The following is a 15,366-nucleotide window of genomic DNA, read 5'->3' on the forward strand; positions in this document are numbered from 1 at the left end:
GAATGTTGAAGGCCCCACCCCTTTTTGCTTTTAATTCATGTTAAAATATTTTTTTAAGAAAGTAAAAAAAATCAATATCGTATTCTTTGTATTATTATGATACCTTTTTTAAATTTTTTTTCCATGTTTACCAGTTTAAATAAAAACCCTGAAACTGAGGGTTTTTTTTCGACAAACTCAAATCATTTAAATAAATTGTGTATTTCATGTTTTCAATGCCGAATCAGCCGATTCAAGCATGAAAAAAATACAAATCGAGTGTATTTTTCGACCAAGTAGCTCAACTTTTGTACAACAGTTACACCAGTCAAAGACGGGATCTGCATCTGTTGACCGGGAAGCTCATGAATTCGTTTCAAAAGGACATTTTTGAAAAAAAACATAATTTTACGAATTAAAGGTGTCATTTAAATAAAAAATCTTGCCATGAAGTCATTTTCGTAACACTGATTACAAAAAGATATTTTGATTACATATAACATTGACAAGCAAATATACGCCAAATTGGACAGACGCTTTAAATAAAAGAGTAAAAACAACAGAAAAAAAGAATAATTACCTGTCCCCAGCCTAATATCTGTAAATGTTTAATTCGTTTTCCCTGAATCAAACATTCATCTCCTATATAAGGAGATAAATTAAGGTCCGTTCGTGTAAAGTATTTTGGTTTTCAGATTGTGATAAGACTATTGTCCTGATATATTCCATGCCTTTTTCAAGCCAATCACTATGTCAAAATCTGTTAAAAAAATGACAAGGTACGTTTGTGCATTTTCTCATGAACACCTTCCAAGGGGAAAGCAATAATCGATATTAATAAGCTTAAAAAACTTTTTACTCGGTCACAACGAACTCAGAATTCCAGTCACATTCAAGTTTGGGAGGAACTGCGTCGCTTAAACTTGTACATCAGTTTTGACAGTTTGAATCTGATTCAAGGCACACACTAACATTCATGTTAAGAATATTTATTTTCCTTCTCCACCCAAGTTATATACTGATAGACTGTAAGAAAACAATGTAAGTTTTTAGAATAAGGTTTTAAGGCTTACGAATTACTGGTAATACTATGTACTGAGTTGAAAAAACTGATTTGGTACATTTTTTTTTCTGGCGCATTCAAATGCTCATTTTAGTAATTAATGCAGAAACAAAGGAATTAAAATACTTCAAAATAATTTGAATTAGATATATTATAAAATTCTATAAAATGTATAATAAATAACCAGTAAAAAGTGGTGGCATTACCTTCAATTCGAAACAAACACCAAAAAGCCGTATGTTTTTCAATATCTCCCCATGTGTAATTGAACAGGTGTTTTCTATATTGATATCTTTCTATAGAAAGAGTAATTTCATGTGCACAAGTATCGATGTTTGCTTGTAATTTCAATGATCTGTTAAATTGGTCTACCCAAATACAACATTCAACATCAGTGCAGCTCTGTCCAATTAAACAGTGTATATTTTCTGGAAGCTGTAGAAGACCATTTCCTATTTCCTTCGAACAATCTGGAATTATCCAAAATAATCCAAAAAACTTCAAAAACCAAAAAAAGCCAAAAATTTAACATATTGCAAGTTTTACTGAGCCTGTTTATAAATAATACTGGTAAATTCTAACTACAGCCCATCCCCTCCCCGGCTTAAGCAAAAATCAGCATTTAAAATGAAATAACTGAACATCAGCAGATCGAATAATACAAAGGCTACCATGGAACCTTCAATGAGACACGTTATTGCTATTCCATGAAAAATGACGAATGGCTTCCCTGTGCAAACATGCGTATGCCCTTATTAGAAAACAATGAGCGAAACTAATTTCAAAATAAGATCGGAAGATATAAAGCCTTATAATACTGATCAGCTTTGCAAAAAGCTGGCAACACATATCCTACGGATGATAACAAAGTATTCAAGTAACAACAACTGGCACAACCCAACTAGAAAAAAAGACAAATAGTATAAATAAAAATTTAACAAACATAACAATAATGTCAAGCCGAACGTTCGCCGAGGATAGTAAATATAACATCTCAGATTGATTTTACTGGGTGACACTTGGGCTGATGTGACCATAAAATTAAGAGTGAAAAACGAAATCCCTAAAGAACGCTTAAAACGGCGAAATTAAAATTGTTCGCCCGGATTGCATAAGCTTGTTCATGGACAGTATTGTTAAATACCAGCTACTATATTTGCCCAATAACACTGGCTTAAGCAGATTCACTATTTTACATAAAATTGTAAGTATTTTTAAACCTTTACTTGTTATAAAAGACAAAAAAATTAAGAGCAAACTGTAAAACATTTTTTGAATATGTATTTATTTTTAAGGTATAATAATAACAGTTAAAGCATAGACATATTACCAGACACCCATGATTCATTTCCTTCAATGTCGGTGCAGGTGTCTTCAAGCAGGAACGGAGAAATGTTAAGTAAGTTTAACAGTTTAGCAGTATAGTATTCTGTCCACGGCATGCCTTGAATCAATCCTTCCTGTGACATCCATTGTTGCAAAGAGAAATCTGAAAGTGCGTATGTTATTTGTATTTATCTCTTGAGAACGGGCGATCCCTTTCAAGCAATGAAATAACAAAATTATTTACAAAATTAGGATCAGTTTGATTGAGTCTTTTCATGAGAGAAATTGGTAAAAATGCAACACCCCTCAAGTCTCCTAAGTAAACAGTTGTCAAGACTAAATAAGCTTGAATCAAATGTTCAAAGGAACCAGAAAAAATAATGAAGTGAAGTAAGGTAACATCTAAAACACTGCACAAGACAAGTCTGTTATTGTTTCTGCGTATTAACGAGGTATTATAGTAAACAATAAATTAAATACTACCTCTTAATATATGAAAATACATTACTGAAAGAGTATGTTCATAATTTTAATTCATTTAGTATTGTAACGTGTACCGAGCTTAAATAAACATATTTGTAGTCAATATATTATATTAATAATTTCCTCAAGGTTTCCTTACCTAAATGATTGAAGACCAATGATTTCAAAATAATTGGAATATAAATTAATCAACTTGAATTAAACAAATATCAGATAAACAATACACAATATTGATATATTTGGTTACAATCCCAAATCTTTCCTAGTCTCTATGCCTATTCTCGATTTCTTTCTAACATATAACCCGTCTTGATGCCTACCTATTATACTATGCTCGTATTTCCTATGTTTCTGTTTTATTTATCTCCAAACAATTATCCAACAAATATCCTGCAGCCCGGTTTACTTTCTACTATATAAAAACCTGCAATCCTATCCGGTAGCGTTGCCCCCTAGAGAACACGGATTACAGACAATATATAGCAGGTATAACTTCAAAGCTCCAAGATTAGATGTTGACAATCTGACTTCCACCAACAACAAGAACTGTCGGAGGACAGTAACGCTCGACTATTCGAAAATTTGTCACAAGGGTGTTTCATTGAGTATAATAATGCTTACCTATATGAATACATGAAATTGTCCGAAAAGGAACAAACTCTTCAAGTTTCAATACATTCCCTTCAGTAGTTATGGAGAGACAAGCTTACATGCAAAAACTTTACCAAGAATTCATGAGTCGAAAAAGGGGCATAATTATGCAAAAAAAGCAAATCAGAGTTATGGGACTTGTACCAATCATCTTAGATAATCACAGAGACCAAGTGTGTGAAGTTTCAATCCATTCCCTTCAGTAGTTATGGAGATACCAGCTTACATGCAAAAACTTAACCAAGAATTTCTAAGTCGAAAAAGGGGCATAATTTTGTTAAAAAGCAAATCAGAGTTATGGGACTTGTGCCAATCATCTTAGATAATCACAGAGACCAAGTGTGTGAAGTTTCAATCCATTCCCTTCAGTAGTTATGGAGATACCAGCTTACATGCAAAAACTTAACCAAGAATTTCTAAGTCGAAAAAGGGGCATAATTTTGTAAAAAAGCAAATCAGAGTTATGGGACTTGTGGCAATTATCTTAGATAATCACAGAGAACAAGTGTGTGAAGTTTCAATCCATTCCCTTCAGTAGTTATGGAGATACCAGCTTACACGCAAAAACTTAACCAAGAATTTCTAAGTCAAAAAAGGGGCATAATTATGTAAAAAAGCAAATCAGAGTTATGGGACTTGTGCCAATCATCTTAGATAATCACAGAGAACAAGTGTGTGAAGTTTCAATCAATTCCCTTCAGTAGTTATGGAGATAACAGCTTACATACAAAAACTTAACCAAGAATTTCTAAGTCGAAAAAGGGGCATAATTATAAAAAAAAGCAAATCAGAGTTATGGGACTTGTGCCAATCATCTTAGATAATCACAGAGAACAAGTGTGTGAAGTTTCAATCCATTCCCTTCAGTAGTTATGGAGATACCAGCTTACATGCAAAAACTTAACCAAGAATTTCTAAGTCGAAAAAGGGGCATAATTATGTTAAAAAGCAAATCAGAGTTATGGGACTTGTGCCAATCATCTTAGATAATCACAGAGAACAAGTGTGTGAAGTTTCAATCCATTCCCTTCAGTAGTTATGGAGATACCAGCTTACATACAAAAACTTAACCACAGGGACGCCGACGCCGACGCCGACAAATGGGTGACTGCATTAGCTCGATTATTCTGCGAATAGTCGAGCTAAAAACCCAAACTCACTTTTAATGCGTTTTATTTAAGGTCGCCGCCGGAAAGCCCATATGTGCGACCGTACACTCAAGTCGGTCCCGCCGAGATTTTTTCGCCGATTTTTTTCCAGCTTTTATTGGTGGAGGAAGACCCCAGGTGCCCCTCCGGGCATTATATCAGGCTCGAGCGGGCACCCGGGTAGAACCACCGACCTTCCGTAAGCCAGATGGATGGCTTCCTCACATGAAAGATTTCGACCCAAGTCAGGATCGAACCTACAGCGGTGAGGGACCAGTGATCTCAAGTCAGCGACCTTAACCACTCGGCCACGGAGGCCCAAAACTCACCTTGAATACCTCTGCTTATATATGCTTTGTACAACAACGCCCTCTTACGGCTATTTATGATTGGCTAATTAACTTACAATACAATTATACAGAAACGAGCACCTGCTAATAATGTTATATAGATCATATAGTCTGCATTACGAATAATATCAAATAAAACATTGTAGTAGAAACTATTTATACATTTCATTGAAATTACATGAAAGAAATACTCGCATTATTATTTACAACAGAATAATAGCAAACTAACCTTAAAAAATATAGTCTCCAGTGCAACGTATCGTTTACGTATATTTACCTGCAAATGGCGTTCCTGTACTAAAGGACCGTAACTCGTTATGATTGTTACAGTATTTTTAATGATAGGACTTAATTAGTGGAAATTTCATATAATTTCTTTAAATAAAAAACAAGTTATCATGCTTTTCACATGATTGTATTTATCGGACTATGCATATATTTCAGAAATTGTCCGATGATAATAATAATTAAATAATTTCTTTTTTCTCTTTGTAAACAATAAAAATGAATACCATTTAAAGCAAAGCCTTTATCCCATGTACATAATTGTTTTGGAAAAATAAGTCCATCAAGTAAAGTTGTCTGCAAATCGCAAGGTGACGAAGATTCAAAACACAGGCTAATCGTTGCACTTGTCATAAGTTGATCCCCATTTTCAAGATTGGAAAATGAATAACTGTAAAAACAAGGATATTATACATAAAAATAGACAACAGTTTAGATTCATTTTAACCTTTTTGTCTTTTATATACAGTCGAGACTGTCATATGTGACTTTCCAAGGGATCTTCAGATAAAGGTCACATATGACAGGGAGTCTCTAAATACAGTCTCAAAGAAAATTAAATTTAAATATCATCTATCTGTCTATATACCATTATGACTTAAAGATCCTGTATGTTTTGTGATTGATATTGTTACTGGGTGTATATCACACTTGCAAAAAAATGTACATTGTATATGGATATAATTATGCAAATAAAACAATTTTCAAACATCAAAGAATATGTAAAATGTGTACTACAAATATTTGTACACATTATATTTAATCAATAAATTACATGCATTGATTTCTTATTGGAAAATTTGACTTAGAATTTATAGAAAATAAAGTTCTAATTACCTCCCTTTAATGGCCTTTATTTACATGAAATGTTAAATTGGGTGATAGATCTATCTTTATAAATAATGCTTATTTGAACTTACAATATTGACAAATCTTAATTTGAGCATCATATTCATGAAATAAAACCATGAAAAAATTGTGTTACAGGATCTTTAAACATATCCATATCCACAGCTTTTTTCTGGTTTGGTATCAATATTTTTTCCGTATTAATTATGCAGCCATAGAAAGGTAAATTAAAAAAATGCTGCCTTAAAAATCTTTCGTGGGCACTCTATAATTAAAAGAAAAAATCTAACACAAGTCTTAACGGCCATCATGTACATTACACACACATCGATTGCATCATGCTTGCTACGTCACTTGATACATTGTACCTGCATGTATACATGTTTACTGTGTAATTGAGATAGAGGTGTGTAGACTTTGTTTGCTACTGGATTATAACTGGACTTAATTATTTTGGCCCTCTGGGTGTTATGATATAGGTCTTATTTATCTGATTAACAGACAATTAAAAGGTGTGAAAGTCGTTTAAATCAGACCAAACATTGCATTGGGACCAGACAATTAGGGTCGCTTGTCACATAGGACAGGGAGTCGTTTAATTCAGACCATTTATATAGGAAAATACGTTTGGAGTACTGAAACAAGGTCAGATAAGACAGGGAGTCGTTTAAATCAGGGGGTCGCTTAGGCAGTCTCGACTGTAATGCTAAAACCAAAATATTGTTGCTCATATTCGTCCGTTCTCTCCCTTTCCTGGGACAGTTACCCTTACTTTGAGAACTTAGAATTGACAAACTTTACGGCAGCGAGAAAAATAGCTGAATATTTTGTGCAGAGTGTCGATAGATAAACAAAATCTGTAGATAGAAATATATAAAATTAGCTTGTTATGAGCATAAGTGTACGTCGTTATTACAGAAGACAAAATGATATTTAAAACAGCCAAACAAAATTACTTGTATGGAGTATATACCGGTTTCACTAAAGTAAAGGCTATTCTTTTCAATCTGTTGGTTTGCTAACGGAATAGTATTGCATAATCACAAAGTATAAAACAAAGCAACAAATGTAGGCTCCTTAACGTCTGACAGTACCATTGCTCTACGTTTTCTTTTGTAGACATTCTGGAGCTAGTGTTAACTTGGCAATTCCCTGTACATCTAATGTGCACATGAGAAAATTATCCTGCCCCTATTCCACCCTTAATGCATTAACCCATATATACGATTTAATGGTTCATATACACCACTATGTTTGTAACATATAATGTCGAGATAGAGTTACATTAAAATACACAGTATCTAACTGTTATCTAGTACGTGTCTCTGTGCCGATCTATTTCATCGTTACTGTCCCAGCGACAGAGTAAACTTTACGACTAGAAGATAAGAGCCCATAATAAATACTTACTCAAAACGAACAATGCCACCGAAGTTCAACCTCTTTGTTTCACCTGCAATGATAATGTTAACTCTTGAACAATATTGTCTTTATATATATTTTCATTCATCTTTTAATGTTATAATTTCTACAGCCATGATCCCAAAAATGCTTTGAAAAGTGATAATCTAACACATAAATTGTTAGTAATAACTAAGTGTAATTATGGAAGATTATTAACAAAAATTCTTTAAGTAAACGTAAAGAGTTTCAGAACAGAAACTACCCCAGGAAAAATCAAGGAAGTTTTCTTTCATGACAAGTTGTTCTACACCGACTTCAACCGTTGACCCACAAACATCGATGTCGTATTGGACTTCTATATTTCTGTTTATTGCAGTGACATATATACAGCATTCTAGCTTAAGGCATCTGTTGTCTAAAGAGCACACCATGTTTGTTGGTAACGTGTTCATTAATGTGTATGGACAGCCTGGAAACAAATCATAATTATATAAATGCTCTAAAAGGTAAGACTTGAATTATATACCAATATGTTGATGCATCAAATTATATACAATATATTCTTAAAATTAAACATTATCTTTCATTGATAATATATGCTGTTAATGAACATCGAAATTATCATTCCAAAAGCATTCACTTACTATTTGTCCAGCCAGAGTTTAATTTGTTCCGATTCATTAGACAAGGCGGATCATTTATGTACATGGAAATACCCAATTCCTCAAGCAATAAATCAGAAAATAAATTTTCCAGTGGCAAATCTGTATGAAGTTCATTATTCAGCTTCCACTCCAAAAGAGAAAAGTCTGTAAAACAAATAATAATTTTATTTCATATCGCTACTTACCTGATGATAACGATAAGAATTATCCATGCTCAGTCACCTGTAACTCGCCTGTTCTAAAAATAGAACTATCTACCTATAAAAGGTAGATATCCACGAGTTAACTTCAGTAAATTTCCGGCGCTCATCGAGTCACCTTCGCATATTTACTATCAGTTTAGTTTGTAATATGACCGAGGCAGATTTATCGTTTGATTTATCAGCCGCTACCCCTTCGTCTAGGGGGCGGGATAATATTAACGAGGATATTCCTATCCTTACACCGGTTGAAGAGTCTTCCGGTAAACAGAAAACCACGACGAGTACGAAGAAACGTGCTTCTAAAATGGATTTGTTAGAGCAACGCATGGAACAGAAATGGTGTAGTAGGTTTGAATCTTTGAAGGATTGGATGGAGAGTAAATTTACAGACGTTGCGGTTGCTAACAGTAATTCGGATGGTAGAACATCGCGAATAGCTCCACATTCGGACCTTGCTAGGTCGCGAAATCTCGACTTTCCGGACCATAGAAGGCCGCGGATATCTTCACCTTCGGACCATAGACGGTCGCGAAACACCGAAAATGAGTCACATAGTGATGACAACTTATCAATCCATCCACATAGACAAGAACGTCTTGATTTGCTCGGTGATGATGACGAATCATCTGTGTTTTCAAATGGTAATAAGAAAACAGTACTTTCATTGTTGTCAGACAGTTCAGATTCTGAAGATGAGAACAGTAATCGTTTTCGTAACTGTAGATTGTCTAAAGAGAATCGTGACATTTTATTTGAAATGTTTGGGCCAGATGCAGTGCCATCAAAAAGTGAAAAATCTAGACCAGGATTGATTTTGGATAAATCTCAAGAAGAAATATTGAAATCTGTTTGGAGATGTCCAGAGCCAAATAAAATGTCAACTTTTAAACTTGAATCCTTGGAAAATTTCACAGTAAGTGAAGATTTCAAGCAACTTTTGAAGGTTCCTAGTTTAGATCCAATAGTAGATTCTTTTCTCAAAGACAGATATGGGTCGAAGGCTTCTTACAAAGATGGGCATAGTTTATACAGCTCATCTTACAAGAATATCGAAAAATTAGCTTACAAAGGTCAAAGTGCATCAAGTGTAGCTCTCACTATGATTATGTATATGCAACAAGGTCTAGGTAAACTTCTTACTTTACTGACGGATAAGGATCCAAATATTGATGCTGCTATCCAGTCAACGAAGGATATTTTTGCTATTGCATCACATTCACTTGATCAAACTGCACGTGCAGGAGCTTTTCACCACCTTGTTCGTAGACGAGCAACTATTGCTGATACGGGTATTGATAGGAAAATTCCAGACATTGATAAGTGGGATCTTCCTCTTACTGATGAAGGCGTTATTGGAAAAGACTTTGAGAGTAAACTTAAGTCTAAAAAAGAAATTAGCAAAAACATAATTGACTTGCTGTCTGATGACAAGGACAAATGTAAACAAACAAAAAGAAAACCAGTGATGGAATTTCAATCTTTTAAAAGGTCAAGATGTGACTACAGTCCAAAAAGGAAACAATTTGATTACGAAAGACAAACAAACAGTTTTCAGACAAGAAGACCGTACAAGTCTTATGCCAGTCAAAACAAGCCTTCTACCGCTGCTTCTGCACAGGGTCAAAACAGCAATTTTCGAGGGAAATTCAATCAAAAGAAATGACTTGGTAAGTACACTTTGTTTGATTCCGAAGATACCAGTAGGAGGTCGTTTGAAACATTTTCTTGCAAAATGGCACGAAATAACATCAGACAAATGGGTCTTGTCAATCATAAAAGAGGGGTACAAATTGGAATTCGAAACAGTTCCCGCCTTTTCAGGAATAAGAAAGACACCTACAGTGGCTCCCCGGGTGTTTACAAAGATAACAGCTGTAATAACTGCGTATTTGAGGACTTTAGGCATACGTCTAGCAAATTACCTAGACGACTGGTTCATAGTAAATCAAGAATTAAAGAAATTAATCCAAAACAAAGACCTGATATTAAATCTCCTTGTAGAACTAGGATTTATAATAAATCTAAAGAAGTCACAACTTATTCCATGTCAGACAATTACATACATAGGAGCCCTTTTTCAGTTACAAAAAGGTTTAGTTATGCCAACAGAAGACCGAATATTGTCATTGTATCTAGCTGTCAAAAAAATACTGAATCAAACATGTACTGCAAGAGATTATCTTCACTTGCTTGGTCTGATAGCATCGTGTATTCAGATAATTCCCAATGCACGATTGTTTATGAGACCGATTCAAATCCATCTGTTACAATTGTGGAAACCATGCAGTCAAGATTTAAATATGACAATACCATTTTTCTCAAAGCCTTGTTCCACATTTAAATTGGTGGTTAAATCCAGTGAACATTTTGAAAGGCCGATCTGTCACTCCCATAGAGTGTTCAATCACAGTAACAACAGATGCTTCACTGAAACTTTGGGGTGGTCATCTGGGAAATCAAATAGTTCAAGGTCAATGGACAGAAACAGAAAAATTACAACATATCAATTGTTTAGAAATGGAAGCAGTTCACCGCACTATCAAACATTTTCTTCCATATCTCGGGAACAAACATGTTCTAATACGGTCAGACAACACCACAGTTGTACAGTATATAAACAAGCAGGGCGGAACAAAATCCCTAATTCTGAATCAGAAAACCTGGGATTTATGGCAAATGTTACTTCAAAACAAAACTACTGTCAGAGCTGCCCATGTGACGGGAAAGTTAAACGTCCTTGCAGACCAGTTATCACGAACAGTGATAAAACAAACAGAATGGACACTCAAACAATCAATTCTGAATGCAATATTCTTGAAACTAGGTCACCCCTCAATAGATCTTTTTGCATCAGTTCACAACCACAAACTACCAGTTTTTTGTTCATGGAGTCAATGTCCTCAAGCATATGCAATAGATGCACTGACAATATCATGGGAAAACATCTTTGCATATGCTTTTCCACCGATAGCTCTAATGCCCAGGCTATTACAGCACATGACAATGTACAATTGTCGAATTCTACTAATTGCTCCATGTTGGCCACGCAGACCGTGGTACCCGCAATTGTTACAGTATCTTGTAGCTTATCCAATCAAGTTACCTCTCCAGAAAGACCTTCTGAGTCAGCCAAACACAAAAATTCTTCATCAAAATCCAAAAATGTTAAGTCTGACTGCATGGCTATTATCAACAAATCCTTTAGAACAGAGGGATTTTCAAAGAAAACTCGAAAACTTCTCTCAGCCTCATGGCGAGCTGGTACTAGACAAGACTACTCATGTAAATTCAGAAAATTTAGTCGCTGGTGTAATCAAAGGAAAATTGATCCCTATAATGCAACTTTAATTCAGTGTGCAGATTTTCTGACAGACCTCTTTCATGAAGGCCTACAATATTATACTATAGCAGGCTACAGGTCAATGCTTTCATCAGTTTTACCACCAGTTGATAATTTTCCTATTGGTCAACATAGATTTATCATAAGGCTTTTAAAAGGTGTTTTCAATTCAAGACCACCCACTAGAAAATTAGTTCCAGAGTGGGATTTAAATTTGGTCTTAACAGCCTTACAAAAATGTCCATTTGAACCTATGATGAAAACACATATGAAATTTGTTACCTTTAAGACTGTTTTTCTAATAGCGGTCACTACATTTAGGCGCTGTAGTGACATTAATTCATTGAAGTTGGGAGAAAATAATGTCAATGTTCAGAATCGAGGCATTACATTCATAAGGACTGGAATTTCTAAAACAGATAGACCTGGACACATATCACCATATATATTTATTCCGGCTTTCCCATCTAACAAACTTTTAGATCCTAAAAGGGCATTAGCCATTTATTTGAAACGCACAGAAATTCATAGATTAGTTAATGGTAAAGATGAAACAAAGCTGTTTATTTCCTTTTGCAGACCATATCGACCAGTAACTAGTCAAACCATTGGTGCTTGGATAAGGAAAACTGTACAAAGGGCATATAAAGAGTCTGACAAGGAGTCAGGGAAAGTTTTACCTCATTCAACACGCAGCCTTGGAGCTTCTTGGGCACTCCTAAAAGGAACTCCATTGAAAAACATAATGGAAGCTGCAGATTGGACAAGAGAGTCCACTTTTATAAAATTTTATTTGAAATCTGTTAATACAGAAATACTTCAATAATATGTAAAAAAAAAAAAAAAAAAAAAAAAAAATTTTGTAAATAACCGGCGAGTTGCGTCAACAAAATATGAGGTTTACTTCGATATATGAATAACTGTAACTTGTATAATTACTGTTAAAAGGAGGGTATTTTATATACAGTGTAAAGAAGTATTTTATCAAGGGATATGTATAAATGGGATTTCTACTACTGTAAATCAGTGTATATAGTTCAGTGTATATCCAGTGTAAATATGTTATGAACAACACATCAGTGAATAACTGAAAACCCACCACCCAGTGCAAGAAGTACTGCTTTGAAATCTGGATAATTCTTATCGTTATCATCAGGTAAGTAGCGATATGAAATAAAATTGGAAAATTTAAATATCAAATTGAAATTTTATTAATATATACTTACCTGATGATAACATTATTATACCCTCCCAACCTCCCCATTTTTCAGTGATCTGGTGACTCTTATGAGCGCCAGACTTTACTAAGGTTAACTCGTGGATATCTACCTTTTATAGGTAGATAGTTCTATTTTTAGAACAGGCGAGTTACAGGTGACTGAGCATGGATAATTCTTATCGTTATCATCAGGTAACTATATATTCATAAAATTTCAATTTGATATTTAAATTTTCCAAGTTTAATGTAATTTGGACATCCATAAATGACCAACACAATAATATAACATAATCGGTCCTCCAAAGTATCATTGTATACGATAACCGGGGTTTCTGAACGGAACTAAATTGTACTACTACAACAGATTTAGTTCATAAAAGCCTGCAAATGACTTATTGAAAATGACATAAAATAATGTTTCGTAGCAAAGATAAGAACGACAATGTACCGAACACCAATTTGCCATTGTTACGTTATGTTCTCCAATAACAAAATCTGTATTTCAGAAACTTTAATTCATTATAAGCAAATATAAATATATCGATCTAGTGTACACAATTTCAACCAGTAAATAGAATCATTTAATCCACCTGCTGAATCGTAAATGCATGCTTATATTGACATGGGAAACTTTAATATAAGGTGCTTAAAATATAGCTCTAAGACAAAATTAACGTACCTGTAATTGGGAAAGCTTCCGACGTTGAAAATTCACAAAATCTTTTATGAAATATTGCCTTGTCGAAGATTGTGCTTTTGAAATAGCACTCCGTGTTAAATTCAAGACATGCATCTACAGCAAGTGACAACACAAATGCATTTTGTCCATCTAGGTTTTCTAATGTAAATCTATAAAACATAAGATTATAAAAATTAAAGATATGTCCATAAAAATGTAACCAAGATACAATTGTTGAAAATAATGGTTTTCAATGTCACTGAGAAACATGTTTTCCTTAGTAAAGAAATAATATATCCTATTGAATCACAATTTGTAGAAACTACTTTTACTGAAATATCATTTAAAGGACGAAACAGATAAGAATATAATAATAATAAATTAAAACGTTTGATTCAATATCGACAGAATAATAAATATTATTAACACTTACGCTACTCGTAGGACACCCTTCAAAAATATCGACTGCTCTTCATTCCATTTAAAGTCATTGAAGGCAAGTTGCACTTTCATATTTTCTATCTCTATTGAGAGAACTTGCTGACAAGGGTCAATACGTAATAGAATCATGAAATTTCTTCGCAGTGGTTTTACATACAGACAGCATTTCACGTCATTGCATGTCGGAAGGTAACATGTTAGGTCTTCTGGAAGATTTACTAGGAGTTGATTTAAGGAACATGCTGAAAACAAAAAACGTTCCTGTATCGAATTTATTTGTTTATATTATTATAAGTTTTATCTGCTTGTAACTATAAATATTACCATACCAAAACTGCCATTAGTAACAACATCGATGTTACGTTAAAGAAAAATGGCCACTTATAATCAATTATGACCAATATTTTATAATTATAAACTCACATGTCTTGTTATCCTTGACAGAATCCGAGAGTTCACACTCAATGCTCTGAAGAAACCTAGGTAGGCCAAGATCAGCCATCAAAAATGACAAATCCAATTCTGACAATTCATCTTGCAGCTCATAGCCTTTTTCATGCATCCATTCGGTTATAGAAAAATCTAAAAAAAAAGAATAAATTAACAAAACTGTTAGAAAAAAAGTATAAAAGAATGAATAAACAGCCTGACCATTTTACGTAATACAAGGAGTTATAACTTAAAGAAACTTTGCGGATCTATTACAGATATTTTTTCAGACAAATTAAGACAGTAACAAAAAATTATGTGAAAAGACCATATTTTGTGTTTTAAGTCAGAAATATTGTGTATTGAATAATATCATTATATTCAAAAATACGTTTGATTAATTTTACGGATATTACCTTTAAAAATTTAAAGCAAAATCTAGATAAGATAATGCAATGAACACATATTTTTTTGCCTAATATGCATGCATTTTTACTGTCACTTATATAAACATAGCAATTTATCATCTGCATAACGTTTACAGTAACCGGCTGTTATACTTTATAAAGTACTTACTGTTAATATTAAAACCTTCTTGAAATGAACATTGTGGCTTTGGAAGTACAGCATCAGACAATATGGATTGCTTCACGGTGCATTCTGACCCACTTTCAAGGCAAATACTGACTTCAAGATCAACAACATAGCTTTCTTTTTCTTTAAGGTCGAATATTCGGAAACTAAAATAATGAAATAACAAGTAAAAATGTTTAAAGGTAACGCATATTTTGATTATAATTTGACAATCTACGTCAATAGAATACAATATTTGTCTAGAACATGCCTATTTAT

General features: G+C 33.7%; 1 protein-coding gene across 1 annotated transcript in view; it reads right to left on the reverse strand.

The window, feature by feature from the left end:
• Window positions 1-1,248: 1,248 nt before the first annotated feature.
• Window positions 1,249-15,366, reverse strand: part of LOC132737586 (uncharacterized) — a gene marked incomplete at its 3' end in the record, with an annotated part of 56,439 nt that continues 42,321 nt past the window's right edge. The window contains exons 68-77 of the mRNA XM_060724902.1: window positions 15,091-15,254; window positions 14,509-14,667; window positions 14,078-14,327; window positions 13,645-13,814; window positions 8,183-8,347; window positions 7,801-8,007; window positions 7,545-7,587; window positions 5,513-5,676; window positions 2,373-2,531; window positions 1,249-1,512 (exon numbers count right to left, since the gene is read on the reverse strand). Coding sequence (XP_060580885.1) covers window positions 1,249-1,512; window positions 2,373-2,531; window positions 5,513-5,676; window positions 7,545-7,587; window positions 7,801-8,007; window positions 8,183-8,347; window positions 13,645-13,814; window positions 14,078-14,327; window positions 14,509-14,667; window positions 15,091-15,254 — 1,745 coding nt within the window. The remainder of the gene's footprint in view (window positions 1,513-2,372; window positions 2,532-5,512; window positions 5,677-7,544; window positions 7,588-7,800; window positions 8,008-8,182; window positions 8,348-13,644; window positions 13,815-14,077; window positions 14,328-14,508; window positions 14,668-15,090; window positions 15,255-15,366) is intronic.

Source organism: Ruditapes philippinarum, unplaced genomic scaffold, assembly GCF_026571515.1.
Source record: "Ruditapes philippinarum isolate M1 unplaced genomic scaffold, ASM2657151v2 ctg1327_1_1_1_1, whole genome shotgun sequence".
Taxonomy (NCBI): Eukaryota; Metazoa; Mollusca; class Bivalvia; order Venerida; family Veneridae; genus Ruditapes; species Ruditapes philippinarum.